The following is a 15,496-nucleotide window of genomic DNA, read 5'->3' as shown; positions in this document are numbered from 1 at the left end:
AGGTCTGTAATTCTTAACAATAACACACTTAAATCTGTCCAAACAAGAGTCTAGTAGATATCCCGGGTATGATAAAGTTTGAAACACAAAAACATAAATTATAATATAATAAATAAAAATAAATAATTAAAAAAATTAAAATAAAATAATAATAAAATAAATTTCCCCACGATTCACTATCGCTCAATTCTGCAAGTGTTCTAATTTACTATCGCTGTTTTCTAGCTGGTCTAAAACCACTTTTGACGTAAAGGGACACTTTTTGGTTGCTATGGACAATCTCCAGTTTCCAGGCAGAAAGAACAGTATATATAATATAGAACTGCATGCAGGGCATAGGACAAAGCACTGGGGACAAAAGGGATGTGAAATAATTTCATACAGTACTGTAATCTGTAAGATTACAGTACTGTATGTGTTATGCTTTTTACAGTTTTTTGAATTTGCCGCCAGGCTCCGCCCCCGTGCGTCGCGCCGCTCACAGGGAACGGAGCCTGGCACAGAGAGGCTTCGGGCAGAGGACGGAGCCCACGGACACTGCGGGGGACATCGCAGGATCCCGGGGACAAGGTAAGTAACGCCGCCCCAGGATCCTGCAATGCGATCCCGAGTGTGGCTCGGGGTTACCGCTAATGGGACTGAATTTTAACCCCAAGCCACACTCGGGAAAACCGCCAGGGGGGCTACAACCCAGAGCCTTATTCCTTCCTAGGGTGGTTTCAGCTTTTCATATCAACCGAGACATTGGGGATTATTTACTAAAGGCAAATCCACTTTGCACTACAAGTGCAAACTACAAGTGCAAAGTGCGCTTGAAATTGCACTGAAAGTGCACTTGGAAGTGCAGTCGCTGTAGATCCGAGGGGGACATGCAAGGAAAATAAAAAATAGCATTTTAGCTTGCACATGATTGGATAATAAAATCAGCAGAGCTTCCCCTCATTTCAGATCTACCCCTCAGATTTACAGCGACTGCACTTCCAAGTGCACTTTCAGTGCAATTTCAAGTGCATTTTGCATTTGTAGTTTGTACTTGTAGTGCAAAGTGGATTTTCCTTTCATAAATAACCCCCATTGTTCTTTAATCATTTGTCCAGCTCAAGGTCTGGATACAGCTCATGCTGTCTGAGTTTACATCTCAGCCACTGCTTGCGTTAGAAGTCTGACACCCTGTTTCTCATTCCTGATTATCCCTTATGGGGAAACAGCTACTACTTCCACTATGGCCTTAATCACTTTCTTACTAGCTTGTAATACACCTTCACTACCAGGCCATTTTTCAGTGTTGTGATGGTTTGACTAACAATTACTCCATCATGCAACACTGTACTCAGATTAATTTTATATCTTTTTTGAGACAGATAGAGGTTTCTTCTTGGTATTTAGTAACCTATAATAATACTATATAAAAGAAAAAGACCAAACAATTTAAAAAATCTCTTTCTCTTACTTTCTGTTCTAAAAAATATTTTTTAAAAATGCCAGGATGGTACGGAAACCCCCAAAATGACCCCTTTTTGGAAAATAGACATGTCACCTGATCTCATTTTTTGCCACACTTTTTTGGAAAGGAAGAAACATGCTGCTATTGAGGGGGTTAAAACATGGAGCTTGGTACATTAGATACATTAAATTTACAAATCATTTACAGAGGGAGGAGAAGGTGAAGAGGTTAATGTACAGGTCACATACAGTAGGACGATAGAAATCAAAAGTTTAATGTACATATGTTAAGAATAGGGTGAGGGGTTGTAAACGGCACTGCAGAAATAAGCATCCTCCACTTTACTGTTCAAAAATGTACAGCGGTAAATAAATGGTTAAGGTCAAAGTTCCACATTTTCCCTTTCAAAGCACACTCTACTAGATAGGCCAGTGTCTCTTGGGTCTTTTGGCATCAGACAACCGTTTCCTAAATTTGCAAGTCTTCTGTTCACACATTTTCCAAGTTTTACCAGGCCTCCTCAGATTCAGGCTTTGGGTGTAAGGTCCTTTAGGCAGCTCTTTGAGCTGCAGATTGCCTGTCCAGTTTGGTGGCATGTTAGCGTTTCCTTTGCTGTGCTGCCCACCTCTCAATTGGACTACTTTTGGATATCCAAATTAACGCAAATTAACGGAATTCTGTGTCTCTTAATGAACAATAAAGAACAAAAAAAAACTGTTTTTGAAGTTCATTAAAAGACCCATCTTTGTGATCTGCTTTTCTACAAATCTGAGGCATGCTGGGAACGGGAGGGGTTGTACTTGGTTGGCCAAGCTTTTTTTGTATTCCAATGATCAAATTGGTAGGTGGCAGAATAACTCAACTCTCTCAGATTTACGTATTTCTAATAAATTGTTCAGAAAAGTCCAAAACACCCTCAAAAATGTGGAATATGAAAAATCCTCCAATCTGTGTCACTGCACCATGTTACATAGTTACATAGTAGGTGAGGTTGAAAAAAGACACTTCAAGTCCAACCTATGTGTGTGATTATATGTCAGTATTACATTGTGTATCCCTGTATGTTGCGGTCGTTCAGTTGCTTATCTAATAGTTTTTTGGAACTAGTGATGCTCCCCGCTGAGACCACCGCCTGTGGAAGGGAATTCCACATCTTTGCCACTCTTACAGTAAAGAACCCTCTACATAGTTTAAGGTTAAACCTGTTGGACCCTTCATCTATAAAAATGCCACTTACCTGATTGTATGACCTCCAAATTATAGCCAGGTCTTTTCAGGCACGTGTGAACAATCCCCTTAGGACACGTCATCCAATTCAGAAAAAAGCATTCCCAGATTTCTTAAAGTATTGCTATTAAACTTCCAGCCTAGCAATTTTATAACTCAGAATAGAAATAGAAAGACTCCTCTGTTTTATTAAAACTTAAAATTTATACTTAAAAGGACACACTCACATTGCCATTGTATGTGAGTATTAGAACTGCAATCCCACCAATACAGCAAATACCTACCTTCTCAGTCAGCAGAATGCCAGCTGTCAGTGTGCAGCCGTATGACATAGGTAAGGCCCACTCCACTAGTTTCATCTCATGACTTCTATAAGAGCATGTCTGTTTCTTCTAATTTGTTTTGAGTGGCAAACTGGTTTAATTTATCTATATGAAACTAGCTGCACAGCATCAATCTATTGACACATATTTACACTTATTTTGCAGCTTTAAGGTCTTCACCTTCCAAACGACGGTGCAATTCAATCCCAGCTTTGAAGTCTTCATCGCATGAGATACTGTCTCCCAGCAATGAAGAATGGTCAGAAGAGAAAAACATAAAATTAGCAGAGGGTCAGAGCTTCACCAGTCTGGATGAAGAAGGTAAGAAGCACTGAAATACACAAGGTAGTGAAATCTGAAGCAAAAGAGGGAGTAGTCTGTTCATTCTGATAATGTCTATGTAAACCTGGCCATAGACATGAGATAGCCGTCAAACATCAAAATAGGAAAGTGTGCAGAAACTAGGAACACCAACTACATTTTGGGGAAATAATAGTGATCTGGTAGTAAAATCCAACATATTCCCGTGAGTGTAAGAGTACAGGATGTTGCATGTTATCCAATGACATATCAGTAGTCCATCTAGTTCAACCAAAAGCTGCTGGATTGAGTGCCATACTTCATATTACAAGGTTACCTTTACAGTAAGAAATGAATTGCGTTTGTCAGTCTGCACCTTTCGACAGTACTTTATCTGATTAAATACAGTACAAGGTTGGAAACTAGAGCAGCAACATACTGTATGCCTGTGGCAATGATATGATTAAGCCAACTCACTGAATGTCTGTGCACATTGCTGTTCCATCAGTGCCTTTTGCCTAACTATTTTGTTTATCACCTTTTGTTTTTTCACTTTTAAAATTTTAATGTTTTTTTAAAGGTTTTCCCCAGCCCAAAAACCACCACATGATATGTAAAAAAGCATTGTGGATTTGTGCCTATTCTGACACATTGTCAGGAGTGAGCGGAATATTGAAGTATCTGCTTGATACTCAGTGGCATATGGCCAGGAATAGTATGGGGCCCGCACCCTTGAGGCCCTCCTGCTATTGATATACCAGCCTATATGCCTGGCATTTCTTCATGACTATTTTAAAGCAATTCATTGACTCAAAGACAGCAGCGGGAGCCATTGTCAAGCACAGCCAGTGAGAAGGGAGCCAGGGCGGGGCTGAGCCCTGCTCTGTGTGTCTTATGGACACACAGAGCGGGGCTAGGGAGCAAGCATGCACGAGTGCCCCCATAGCAAGCGGCTTGCTATGGGGGCACTAGGTGGGGGAATGCTGATGGGGGACCCGAGAAGAGGAGGATTTGTGCTACTCTGTGCAATACCATTGAAAGCGCTGCAAAATGGGAGTTTTTAATCCCTTTTTTGTGGCGAAAAGCACTGCTTAAACAGAGCTAAAGCACAGCTAAAACGAACGGTGCTTTAGTGCTGATGCGGGCACGGCCCACGTGTGAAAGGAGTCTTAATATCACTTTAAGGAAAAAAATGGTCCTTGTGGATCAGTTGAAATTCATGAATAACTAATTTCTGCAAATCAGCCAGGTGACAGTCACACTCAAGTCAATGAATATTTTTATGAACCACCTGTACTGTATTCACAACTTCGTATGTCTATGTTCTCATACCTTTTTGTTTTCTCCAGCATTAAATTCAAGGCATCGACCTGACCTTGTGCCAAGCACCCCTTCCTTGTTTGAAGCTGCTTCCTTAGCAACAACTATATCCACTTCCTCGTTATTTGCTGATGATCAGTATCACCATGAAGATACGATTCGCTATTCCAGCAGGTATACAAACATGCTTGATATCCTGTAATCCAACACTTTCTATTATGAAGCATTATAGGCAGTAATGTGAGATCACCCATGTGTTTATATTAATTGTTTATGTGATAGGTGGAAGAAACAACCTTAATTATACATAAAATCTGATAAACAATCTAATGCTGTTTAAATCTGAAGCAACGCTACCAATTTTTTTTTTTTTGTGGGTAGAAATGGATATTAGATTCCAAATTAAGCTGTGCTGGCCCTTTAAAAATAAACACAAAAGACCATCACTGTGCTCAATAATAAATAATAAACATGATATAAACTAACATTAGTGAATGAACAATAAAGTCCCAATATAGAAATTCCAAAAGGATGAGAATATTCTGGTGTGACCATTTAGTGTCGCAGGGTTGCCTCGTACACACGCATTTTCTGACAACAAAACCGTGGATTTTTTTCCAAAGGATGTTGGCTCAAACTTGTCTTGCATAAACATGGTCACACAAATGTTGTCGGAAATTCCGAACGCCAAGAATGCGGTGACGTCCAACACGTACAACGAGCCGAGAAAAATGAAGTTCAATAGCCAGTGCGGCTCTTCTGCTTGATTCCGAGCATGCTTGGACTTTTGTGCGTCGGAATTGTGTACACGGAAAATTTGAGAACTTGCTCTCAAACATTTATTCCCGGAAATTCCGACAACTAATGTTCTATGGAGCATACACACAGTCGGATTTTCCGACAACAAGCTCACATCCAACATTTGTTGTCGGAAAATCCTATCGTGTGTAGAGGGCAGAAGACTGAAAGTTCTTCAAAACCACTCCACACTAGTGTTAAACATGCTCCTTACCAAAAGGACTGATCCCACAAAGGAATCATAAAGCACCTTGCTGGCCCGCAGCACCAATCAATCCAGCCATCATAACCCAGCAAAGATTCCTAGATATTCTCAGTAGGAGAAATTAACAAACTAAAGAAATCCCATGGTGTGGTATGTAAAAAGCTGCGTCGATTTATTAACTTACAATGGTAAGGAATCACTTCCACATATATCTCAATACAATGGCTCTGTCAAATTCACCATCGGCGTGCGTGATGACGTCACTTGCCCAGCCCCAGCCAACATGTTTCTTTCTTATGAGCGCTTTCAGAGGTTAGAGCCCCTGAAGCCTCTATTTTGTATGTCGATTTAAATGGGGAAAGCGCACCTTAGTTTGTATTGTAATTTTATAGCACATCTTGTATCCAGATTGTATTTTAGGTGCTGCAGCTACCATTTATTTGATGATTTAATTTACACTACGTGCAAGATTATCTTTTGGTTATATAGTATCAATACTAAATCACATTATTACTATTATTATTATTATTATTATTATTAAAAGTACCGTACTTCTTTATTTAGGCGAATAAAACATTGCTCCTGAGCTATTTTATTTGACATAGAGCCTTAGCATTGTGGGTATTCCACATTATTAGAAACTGCAGATAATCTATTGTTTTCAGTCAGACATGCCCTGCCTGGTAGACTTGCAGTGTTATGATCAGCAAAACACAACTAGACAGTGGCCACCCCCACATACATACACAATTACAGATCACACATACTGTAGATGTGAGGTTTTTAAAATATGAGCACTCTAGTAGGATTACTTACATTAAGCTGATCCCTTTCACACCATGCCCGCATCTGAATCACACAGGAATGTGCTGTGCGGTTCCTTTGCGATTTACATGTGGTTTGTGCGGTGTGATTTCAGCCCATTCATTTCGAATGAGCTAAAATTGCACCTCACCAAAAGTAGTGCATGCACTACTTTTTTAAAACACACTATAACCGGATCACATGGTACAAAAGTACCATGAGATCCGGTGCGGGAAAACGCACTGCGTTTGGGGTGTCGTCACCTATTTATTGATACCCACTTCAGATCGCAAATGTAGTATGTGTTGCATGCGGGTTGAATCGCACAGCATGTTCCTGTGCGATTTAGAAGTGTTTTTAGATTTTTTTTTATCCAATCATCATATTCAGCAACAGGTGTTGAATGATCACAAAAGGGGAAACTTTCCATTCCGCTCTGTTAGCAGAGACAACATGATAAAAGGGGACCCAAACTTAGCAACCTTATCCTTTTGTGTGAGAAGTCATGTGTGAATTGTATAACACATTTTGCAGCCGCTCACTCATAGATCCACTTTTTCATCCATTCCTTAGTGCTGTGTGCCTATGAATCAAACACCACATTAATAGATGTACATGCTATTACTAGGCAGATCCTCCTATTCCTGGACCCAGTCTCTGATGGCACTATAAATGTAATCCAATGATCGGAGGCAGGACATGCCTTCAATGATGCAAAAAGCGTTGATTTCCCTAATTGGGAATTATATCCTAAAGGTATTTTTCTTCAATACTTTATTTATTGCTTTGTCACATTAAACTGTGCCAATGAACCCCTATTAGACAAACAAGTGCTATTTTTTCTTTTAGGTCTAGGTCCAATTTATAGAATATGTAAACTCAACATTTCATATTCCTGATATGTGCCTGCTGTAACATGCACCTGTATGAGAACGTATCCTGTTCTCCTTGTAATACTTCCTTTTTGTAAGACACACCTCGATCCAGCGATGTTGCACAACTCAGCTGTTCGGGACTCTCCCTCCTGATTGGCTGAGACAGCAGCGAAGTGCCATTAGCTCCAGCTGCTGTCATTCAAAGTCAGTGAACCAATGAGGAGAGAGAGGGGGCGGGGCCGCAACTCCATGTCTGAATGGACACAGGGAGCTGTGGCTCGGCTCGGGTACCACCAAAGCAAGCTGCTTGCTGTGGGGGCACTCAACAGGATGGAGGGGCCAGGAGCACCGAAGAGGAATCTGAGAAGAGAAAGATCTGGGCTGCTCTGTGCAAATCCACTGCACAGAGGAGGTAAGTATACCATGTTTGTTATTTAAAAAAAAACAAAAAAAACTTTAATATCACTTTAACTGTAGCAGAAAATCTATTTGTTAGACTGTGCAGTTCCTTACTTGTTTTACAAAAGTTCCTGTTATTTCCTTACAATTACAATAATTAGATGGACAATTTTATTGTAAAATTTCAACGCTCTTATGTATTATTTTGGTAGATGGGTAGATGTAGTGCTTCGGGTGTTAAAGGCAGTTCGAGCACAGCATGTAGTACTTCTTACTGTGTTAAGTCATAATGAAAATCAACATAATGAAAATTTACTGTTCTAAAACTTGTGCATAGACAGAAGATGCATCAGATCTGGGAAATAATGTACTGGAAAGCGTTCTCCACCTAGTTAAATGTGCAGCAAGGCATAATCCTGGATAGATTCCCAAATATGGATTGATCATCTTGAGCTGAAGTGTACCTGACAGCATCTCTCAAAGGGATGCTGCTCATTATCCAAATTAAATTAACTTTTCAGCACTAATCCTTCAGGAAAGAAAAGACTTCAAAATGTTCTCCCATTTGCAGAATTCTTGTCGGTTGGCATGGTAACCATAGAGAAAGGTACTGGAAAGAAAGTACTGACACTGAATAATTTGGGGGTGGGAAGAAAATCCACTCAGTACAGTATATGACTTCTAAGACTTTTTCATTTACTGGAAGAAGATAATAACAGCCTACCAGATATTTTACCTGAGAAGTTTTTTTCCTTAAGAATTAAAGGAACCTACTGAATGTTTATCTTGCAGTTGAATCTATATTTATAGATGCTTCCTATTCCTGATGTACGGGTATTGTTCAGCTATTAAAGTAACTGTATATACCAAAAAACAATGGCTAAGTGAGCACAGATTTATGTAATATGATTTACAATGGCTGTGTATTGCAACTGTAAGACCCCTTTCAAACAGGGCGAATTCTGTTTTGATCAACGAGGTTGTAATGTAAACAGACAGATCCCCGTTCTGTCAGGAAAGTAGAGAGAGATCTGCTGTTCCTAGTGATCAAGAACAGCGATCTCTCTCTACTCCCTGTCAGTCCACTCCCCCCACAGTTAGAAACACCTCCCTGGGGAGCACTTAACCCCTTGATCGCCCCCTAGTGTTAACCCCTTTTCTGCCAGTGACAATTATACAGTAATCGGTGGATATTTTTCGCTCTGATCACTGTATAAATGTCAATGGTCCCAAAGAAGTGTCCAATCTGATCATCGCCATTACAAGTAAAAACAAAATTAATAATAAAAATGGCATAAATATATCCCCTATTTTGTAGACGCTATAACTTTTGCACAAACCAATCAATATACGCTTATTGCAAATTTTTTTTACCAAAAATATGTAGAAGAATACATATTGGCCTAAACTGATGAAGAAATTTGTCTTTTTCTATTTTTTTTGCATATTTATTATAGCAAAAAGTAGGGGTGCACTGAAAGAAAATTTTGGTGCCGAAACCGAAAATGGAAGATACACTAGGCCGAACACCGATACCGAAAATGACAGTTTTTTAAAAAAAATATAAAAATTTTGATATATAAAATTTAAAATTGTTATATTCGTTATTATTCATATTTGACTTTTAATTATCATGAATTTTATGAATAAAAAAATAGTACAATCCAGTAAAGTAAAATAAGTAATAAAAGTAACCCACATAAATTGGACACAGAAAATAAAATAAAATACAAAATAAATAAAGAAAGTAACTTAACTTACAGTAACAGTACACATATGCTGCTGCTGCACATTGCACTATAATTAAGAATAATAAAAAAAAAAAATATTAACAAAAAACAGGCATAATATATGTCAAAGACTAAGAACCTTTATGTTTGAGTAGACGTACGGTATTTGCACTGTTTAGTTTATTGTTCCAAAATAGAAGAATCATAATACAAGACAGAGGGTGCACGGGCTATTATACACAGCATACTAAGACCTCAGTTCTGTATCAAAGCTTGTTGTCAAAGTAAAACATCAGCTTCCAGTTCACGATACATCATCATTCACATCACATCACATAATGGGAGTGGGACAACTGGAAAACCCAACAACAGGCTAAGGTGTTCAAACAATTGCCTCTTCCTTAGAACCAGAGCCCTGAGGAGACGAGGCAAGGCAAGTCCTCAAAACACATTAGCCTGTTGGGCTTTCCAGTTGTGCTAGGCTATAGGTGATGTGATGTATTGTGGACTGAAAGCTTACTCTGACGACAAGGTTGATAGAGTACACCTGTTGGTTTGTTGTATATTACTTAAGTTACCATATTAACAAAGAAAGGTCTTTCTTAATGCACTAGGCCGGGCGCCCTCTGTCTTGTTTTATTTCAGACAGTGTAAGTATATCCACTGACTTCCCTAGTCATAAGACAGGGCATCAAGGCGAGGCATGTCCAGTGAAGCAAGCAGGGAAAAATGTAGGCAACAGTCTGGGGCCCACTTCTAAGCACCAGAGATTGTGGAGTTGATTTACTAAAATTGGAGAGAGATTGAAAAATTTAGCGCAGCTGAGTACATTAGGCTAGTCAATGAGCTTCAAAGTTCTTTGGCTCGTTCAAAGCTTTGACAAAAAAAAAACTGGAAGCCGATTGGTTTACCTAACCTCCTACGCAGAGCTGCACCAGATTTTGCACTCTCCAGTTTTAGTAATAGTAAATCAATCAACCTCTGTGTGTTTTCCTATTCAGTTTCATATCCCTTTACTTTAATGGCAAAGTTACTGTGCAAAACAAACTGTTATAAAATTAAAGAACAACTAACCATAACAGAAATATGGCAGAAGGCCGTTATTCTGTTTCACGTTTTTTTTGTAAATAATATTATATAACATTTATGATATTTTATTTTCAACTTAAATGAGAACTCATTTCCCCAAGTTCTCTCCCTAAGGTGTCAGCGGCTGCATGTGCGATAAAACTGAATGTATGTATATGTAATATGTAGCTGAATACAGGGCTGTATGCAGCCCTGTATGCACTAGAGTTGTAAAGTTATTCCCGCGCTATCAGGTATGTAAATAGCTAGAGTGGGAAAAGCTGCCTGCACCGAATCAGGTACACACCAGACCTTGGAAGTGAATTGATATAAATGGGTGGTGCTGCGCTAATCCTAGGTGTACAAACTAGAACATAGGGTATGTATATAAAATGGCTTTGAACAAATTATGCATCAACAGAGTGTAAAATCAGCTTAAGTGATAAGTGACAGTGACCCCTGATGAAGTCACGTGTGGTGTGACGTCACGCGTAGGGACGGGACAGGCTGTACATGCTGTTAGAGGCTCACGAGTTCGCCGCTCGTTGGATCAAATCGTTTATTATTTGTTTTTTATGTGAGTACCTTATTCTTTCAATAAAAGCTGTTATTTTAAAACGATAATACACTATTGGGATCCTTCCTGCTTTGTCATCCTCTATACTCCCCTGCACTACACCTGAGGGAATCATACCCCGTATCTAGGATTGTGAGGGATGCGCTGGAGCCCATAGGTGGATACCCTAAAGGCTTGTTGGTCATATGCTTTTGCCCTATTACCTTAAGGTAAGGGGCCATTACCCACTTGTGTGTTTGTACACGAAGATGCACATGATGTGATTTACCCTGAGCATTACCCTGCAACGATTGCATGCCAGGACGTTCCTGTCACAATTTTAGAAAAAAGAAGGATTCTATGTTGGAGCACTTTTGAATTTAATTTTTGGGACATTTATGTTGAACCTGTTTGGATGCACTTTTGCACATTGTCACTTTATGTGATGCATGTTTTTTTTTAATCTATGCTGAATTTGTTTGGATACACTGCTGCACATCGTCACTTTATGAGTTGTATATTTTTACACACAGTGTAAATCACAGTTTTTATTCTTAATCTGCACTTTATTAGAAGTTATATTTTTACCATACTGCTAGTTAGTTAATTTTTATGGTGATATTTATTCATTTAGTATGTGGCTATTGATGACCATGTTCTCACATTTATATATTTATGTATTTGTTGCATTATTATTTTATTCTTTTTTGGTCACTGTCACTTATCACTTAAGCTGATTTTGCACTCTGTTGATGCATAATTTGTTCAAAGCCATTTTATATACATACCCTATGTTCTAGTTTGTACACCTAGGATTAGCGCAGCACCACCCATTTATATCAGCCCTGTATGCAGCCGTCTCCCAAATCACAACTGCGTCTCAAGTCTTGCCTCAACCACGAGGATCGCCCGCGGGGAAAGTTCTCTCAACTCCAGCGCCAGCGAACTCCAGCATCTCCACCACGGGGAACGTGCTCACGAGTCCAGCGTCTTAACCACGAGGAACGTGTGTGACGTCATACGTCGGTGCGCGCACCGCTACTGCGCAATTTTCGGGGGCATTATCAGCAATTTTCTTCTTTCGGCAATGTGCCAAAAACACCATTTTCGGACGATATGTTTCGGCAGCCGAAATTTCGTTGCATCCCTAGCAAAAAGTAAAAAATATTGTTTTTTTTTTCAAAATTAACGGTCTTTTTTGTTTATAGCGCAAAAAATAAAAACCACAGAGGTGATCAAATTCCACCAAAAGAAAGCTCTATTTGTGGGAAAAAAATTTTGTTTGGGTACAATGTTGCACGACCGCGCAATTGTCAGTTAAATCGACGCAGTGCCATATCACAAAAAATGGCTTGGTCATTAAGGGGGCAAATCCTTCCAGTCCTTAAGTGGTTATTTTTATTGCCTTTCACTAAAGTCTTTTTAATTCAACAATTTCTTTTATGAGGATTGATGAATAAAAATGAACTGCATAAAGATAAGGCTAAACCAGTAAAGGGTAGAATTATTGATTTATCTGTGGAATATATGCTTTTTTAATGCATGACAGTATTTTGTTTGCCCCGTTAGCTGTGGCTTGGCATTGCATACTGTTGCTAAGTCTGTGATTTACAAGCACCCCCAGATCCTTTCCATCACTCATTCTCCCAGGAGAGCCCCTGCTAATGTGTAGTTTGCATGTATATTTATGGCACCCAAGTGCATAACATTACAGTTCTCAATAATGAACTTCATCTGCCATGTAACTGTCCAACTCCTCCTGTAATGATGCTACATCCTGTGATTAAATTATTTTCGGGTATAATTTGATAACATCAGCGAACACTGAAATTGAGCTCCCCATATATCATTAATAAACAAACGGAACAGGATTGGCCCCAAGACAAAACTATGGGGCACACCACTTACAACTTTTAGACCATTTAGAGAATGAGTCTTTAATCACTACTTTCTTGACCCAATCATATAACCTGTTTCCTATATGTGTACATACAATTTTATCAACTCCAACAGACCTCATTTTTCATTAAACATTTAGGAGTTACAGTATCAAATTCTTTAGCAAAATCGAGATAATCTAAATCTGCTGGACTTTCATCATCAAATTTGACATTAAAGCCAGCCATAGATGGAGTGATTTTCTTTCATGCAACCACGGTCAGTGTTGAAGGAGGAATCCCTCCTGCGGAGCCATTGTGTTATCCCGGCGGTGGCGGCTCCCAACAGCAGTGAATTACTACATTAGCCTCTAGCAATAATCACATGTAAAACCAACAGGCTGGTTGTACCCAAGTTGATAGATCAATCAACTTGGGTACATTCAGCCTGCCCATACAGTACATGGTTTGAACCATCTATGGCTGGCTTTACCCCCTCAAAAGAATGATAACAGGCTGGTCTGACAAGAATAGTCTTTTATAAATCTATACTGGTTGTCACTTATGATACCTTTATCACAGACACATTTCTGAAAACAGTATCTTGTCATTCCCTCAAATACCTTGATGTTAGGCTGACTGCTCTGTAGTTTTTATTACAAATACAGTATGTAAAGATACCAGGACATTATATAATGTGAAATACAGTGATTGTAAACGAAGAAGGTTTTTATGCATTAAGATTAAAAAAAAAAATCTTCTGTGTGCAGCAGCCCCCCTAATACTTATCGAGCCACATCTAGATCCAGTGATGTTGCAGGAGTGTCTCCGCTGCCTGGAACTCCCCTACTCATTGGCTGAGACAGCAGCGCAGCGTCATTGGCTCCCATTGCTGTCAATCAAAGTCAGTCAGCCAATGAGGAGAGAAAGGGGGTGGGGCCAGCCCGCAGCTCCGTGTCTTAAGTGGACACAGGGAGCTGTGGCTCAGCTCAGGTGACCCTATAGCAAGCCGCTTGCTGTGGGGACACTCAACAGTAGGGAGAGGGCAGGAGCACCGAACAGGGACTCCAGAAGAGGAGGATCTGGGCTGCTCTGTGCAAAACCACTGCACAGAGGAGGTATGACATGTTTGTTATTTTTAACTAAAAAAAAACGAGACTTTAGTATCACTTTAATATTCTTCCAAGAGCAGATTTGTGCATTATGGCTGTAGCTGTTTTTGATGGTTTTGCATTCTGCTGGGAAGTACTTGGAGTCCCATCTATTGGTTTATGTAGACTGGCTCCTGCTGTTTATATTGAGCCTGAATTCAAATTCAAATTTGGTTGAATTTTTAACCCTAAGGGGGGCAGGAGGCGGAGCCTAGTGGAGCAGACATGCATTGTTAGAGCTCCACACCGCTGAGGAGAGAAGAGAAGGACAAAGCGGAGCCTGCAGGCTCAAAAGGTATCCATTTGAACCTTTTTGCCCCAGGGAACAAACTGCGAAAGTTTGGGCAGGAAATATGGTACTGGGAGGAAACCGTGGCAGAAATAAAAATCACCTCACAAAGAGCTCACAGGCACTCACTGCAGCTACAGCAGCTCCAGTCACCTCACAAGATACAGCACCAGGGCGCTCTCACAGACAGAAAATGTCACAGCAAGACTCTCCATTTGAGTCAGATACAGAACAAATCCTCTCACAAACTTCTCCACAAGCCTCCTCAGTATCCCCAGTAATATTATTACAATTTGAAAAGATGCTTCATAAGGCTTTAAAACAAACCTCAGACCAAATAACAAAAAGCCTAACCAAAGAAATAAGAGAGCTGGGAAACCGCACCGCAGCCTTAGAAATAAAAATGGATGAAATTGAAATTACAACCCAAGAAAATATAACAGAATTGGAACAATTAAAAAAAGAGAATTTAATACTTCAAACTAAGCTCGAAGATTATGAAAATAGAGCCAGACGTTCAAACTTGCGCATAAGGGGAATACCTGAAACTGTGACAGACCTGCAATCTACTATTACTGCTCTATTACAAGAACTAAATCCAGATATCCCTATTGAACGTTTAGAACTGGACAGAGTACACAGAGCCCTCACAGCCAAAAAGAAAGATGGACCCCCACGTGATATAATCACAAAATTTCATTATTACAGAACGAAAGAACAAATACTAATTGCTGCAAGAGAAAAAAAAGGAACTTAATTTTCAAGGACACAATTATCAAATTTTTGCTGACCTATCCCAACTTACTATTACTAAAAGACGATCCATGAAACCCCAACTAATGGAACTGCAACGCCACAACATTATGTATCAATGGGGCTTCCCCTTTTCAGTCAGATTTAACTACCAAGGTACAATTTACAGAAGCAGATCAGCAGATGAACTACAACAAACCCTTTTAAAATTAAATCTGACAGAACCCACAAGCAGCAACACTCCCACACGCAGAAGAATGGCGTCATTTTCACCTTCAGGCAGCACCCAGAAAATTTCAGAACAAAATGGGAATCATCATTCTCACAAAAGAGGCCGTTATGCCACATCATCCATGGACCAAGAAGATTCAATGGAC

General features: G+C 39.6%; 1 protein-coding gene across 8 annotated transcripts in view; it reads left to right on the top strand.

The window, feature by feature from the left end:
• Positions 1–15,496, top strand: part of PIP5K1B (phosphatidylinositol-4-phosphate 5-kinase type 1 beta) — a 215,671-nt gene that overhangs the window by 151,206 nt on the left and 48,969 nt on the right. For all 8 annotated transcript variants that reach the window (XM_073634782.1, XM_073634759.1, XM_073634751.1 and 5 more), the window contains 2 exons: positions 3,160–3,315; positions 4,644–4,788. In XM_073634782.1, the coding sequence (XP_073490883.1) occupies positions 3,160–3,315; positions 4,644–4,788 (301 nt within the window). The remainder of the gene's footprint in view (positions 1–3,159; positions 3,316–4,643; positions 4,789–15,496) is intronic.

This window comes from Aquarana catesbeiana, linkage group LG01 (assembly GCF_042186555.1).
Source record: "Aquarana catesbeiana isolate 2022-GZ linkage group LG01, ASM4218655v1, whole genome shotgun sequence".
In the NCBI taxonomy this organism is placed as follows: Eukaryota; Metazoa; Chordata; class Amphibia; order Anura; family Ranidae; genus Aquarana; species Aquarana catesbeiana.
Note: the sequence above shows the minus strand (reverse complement) of the source record. Positions and strands in the feature narration are given on the sequence as shown.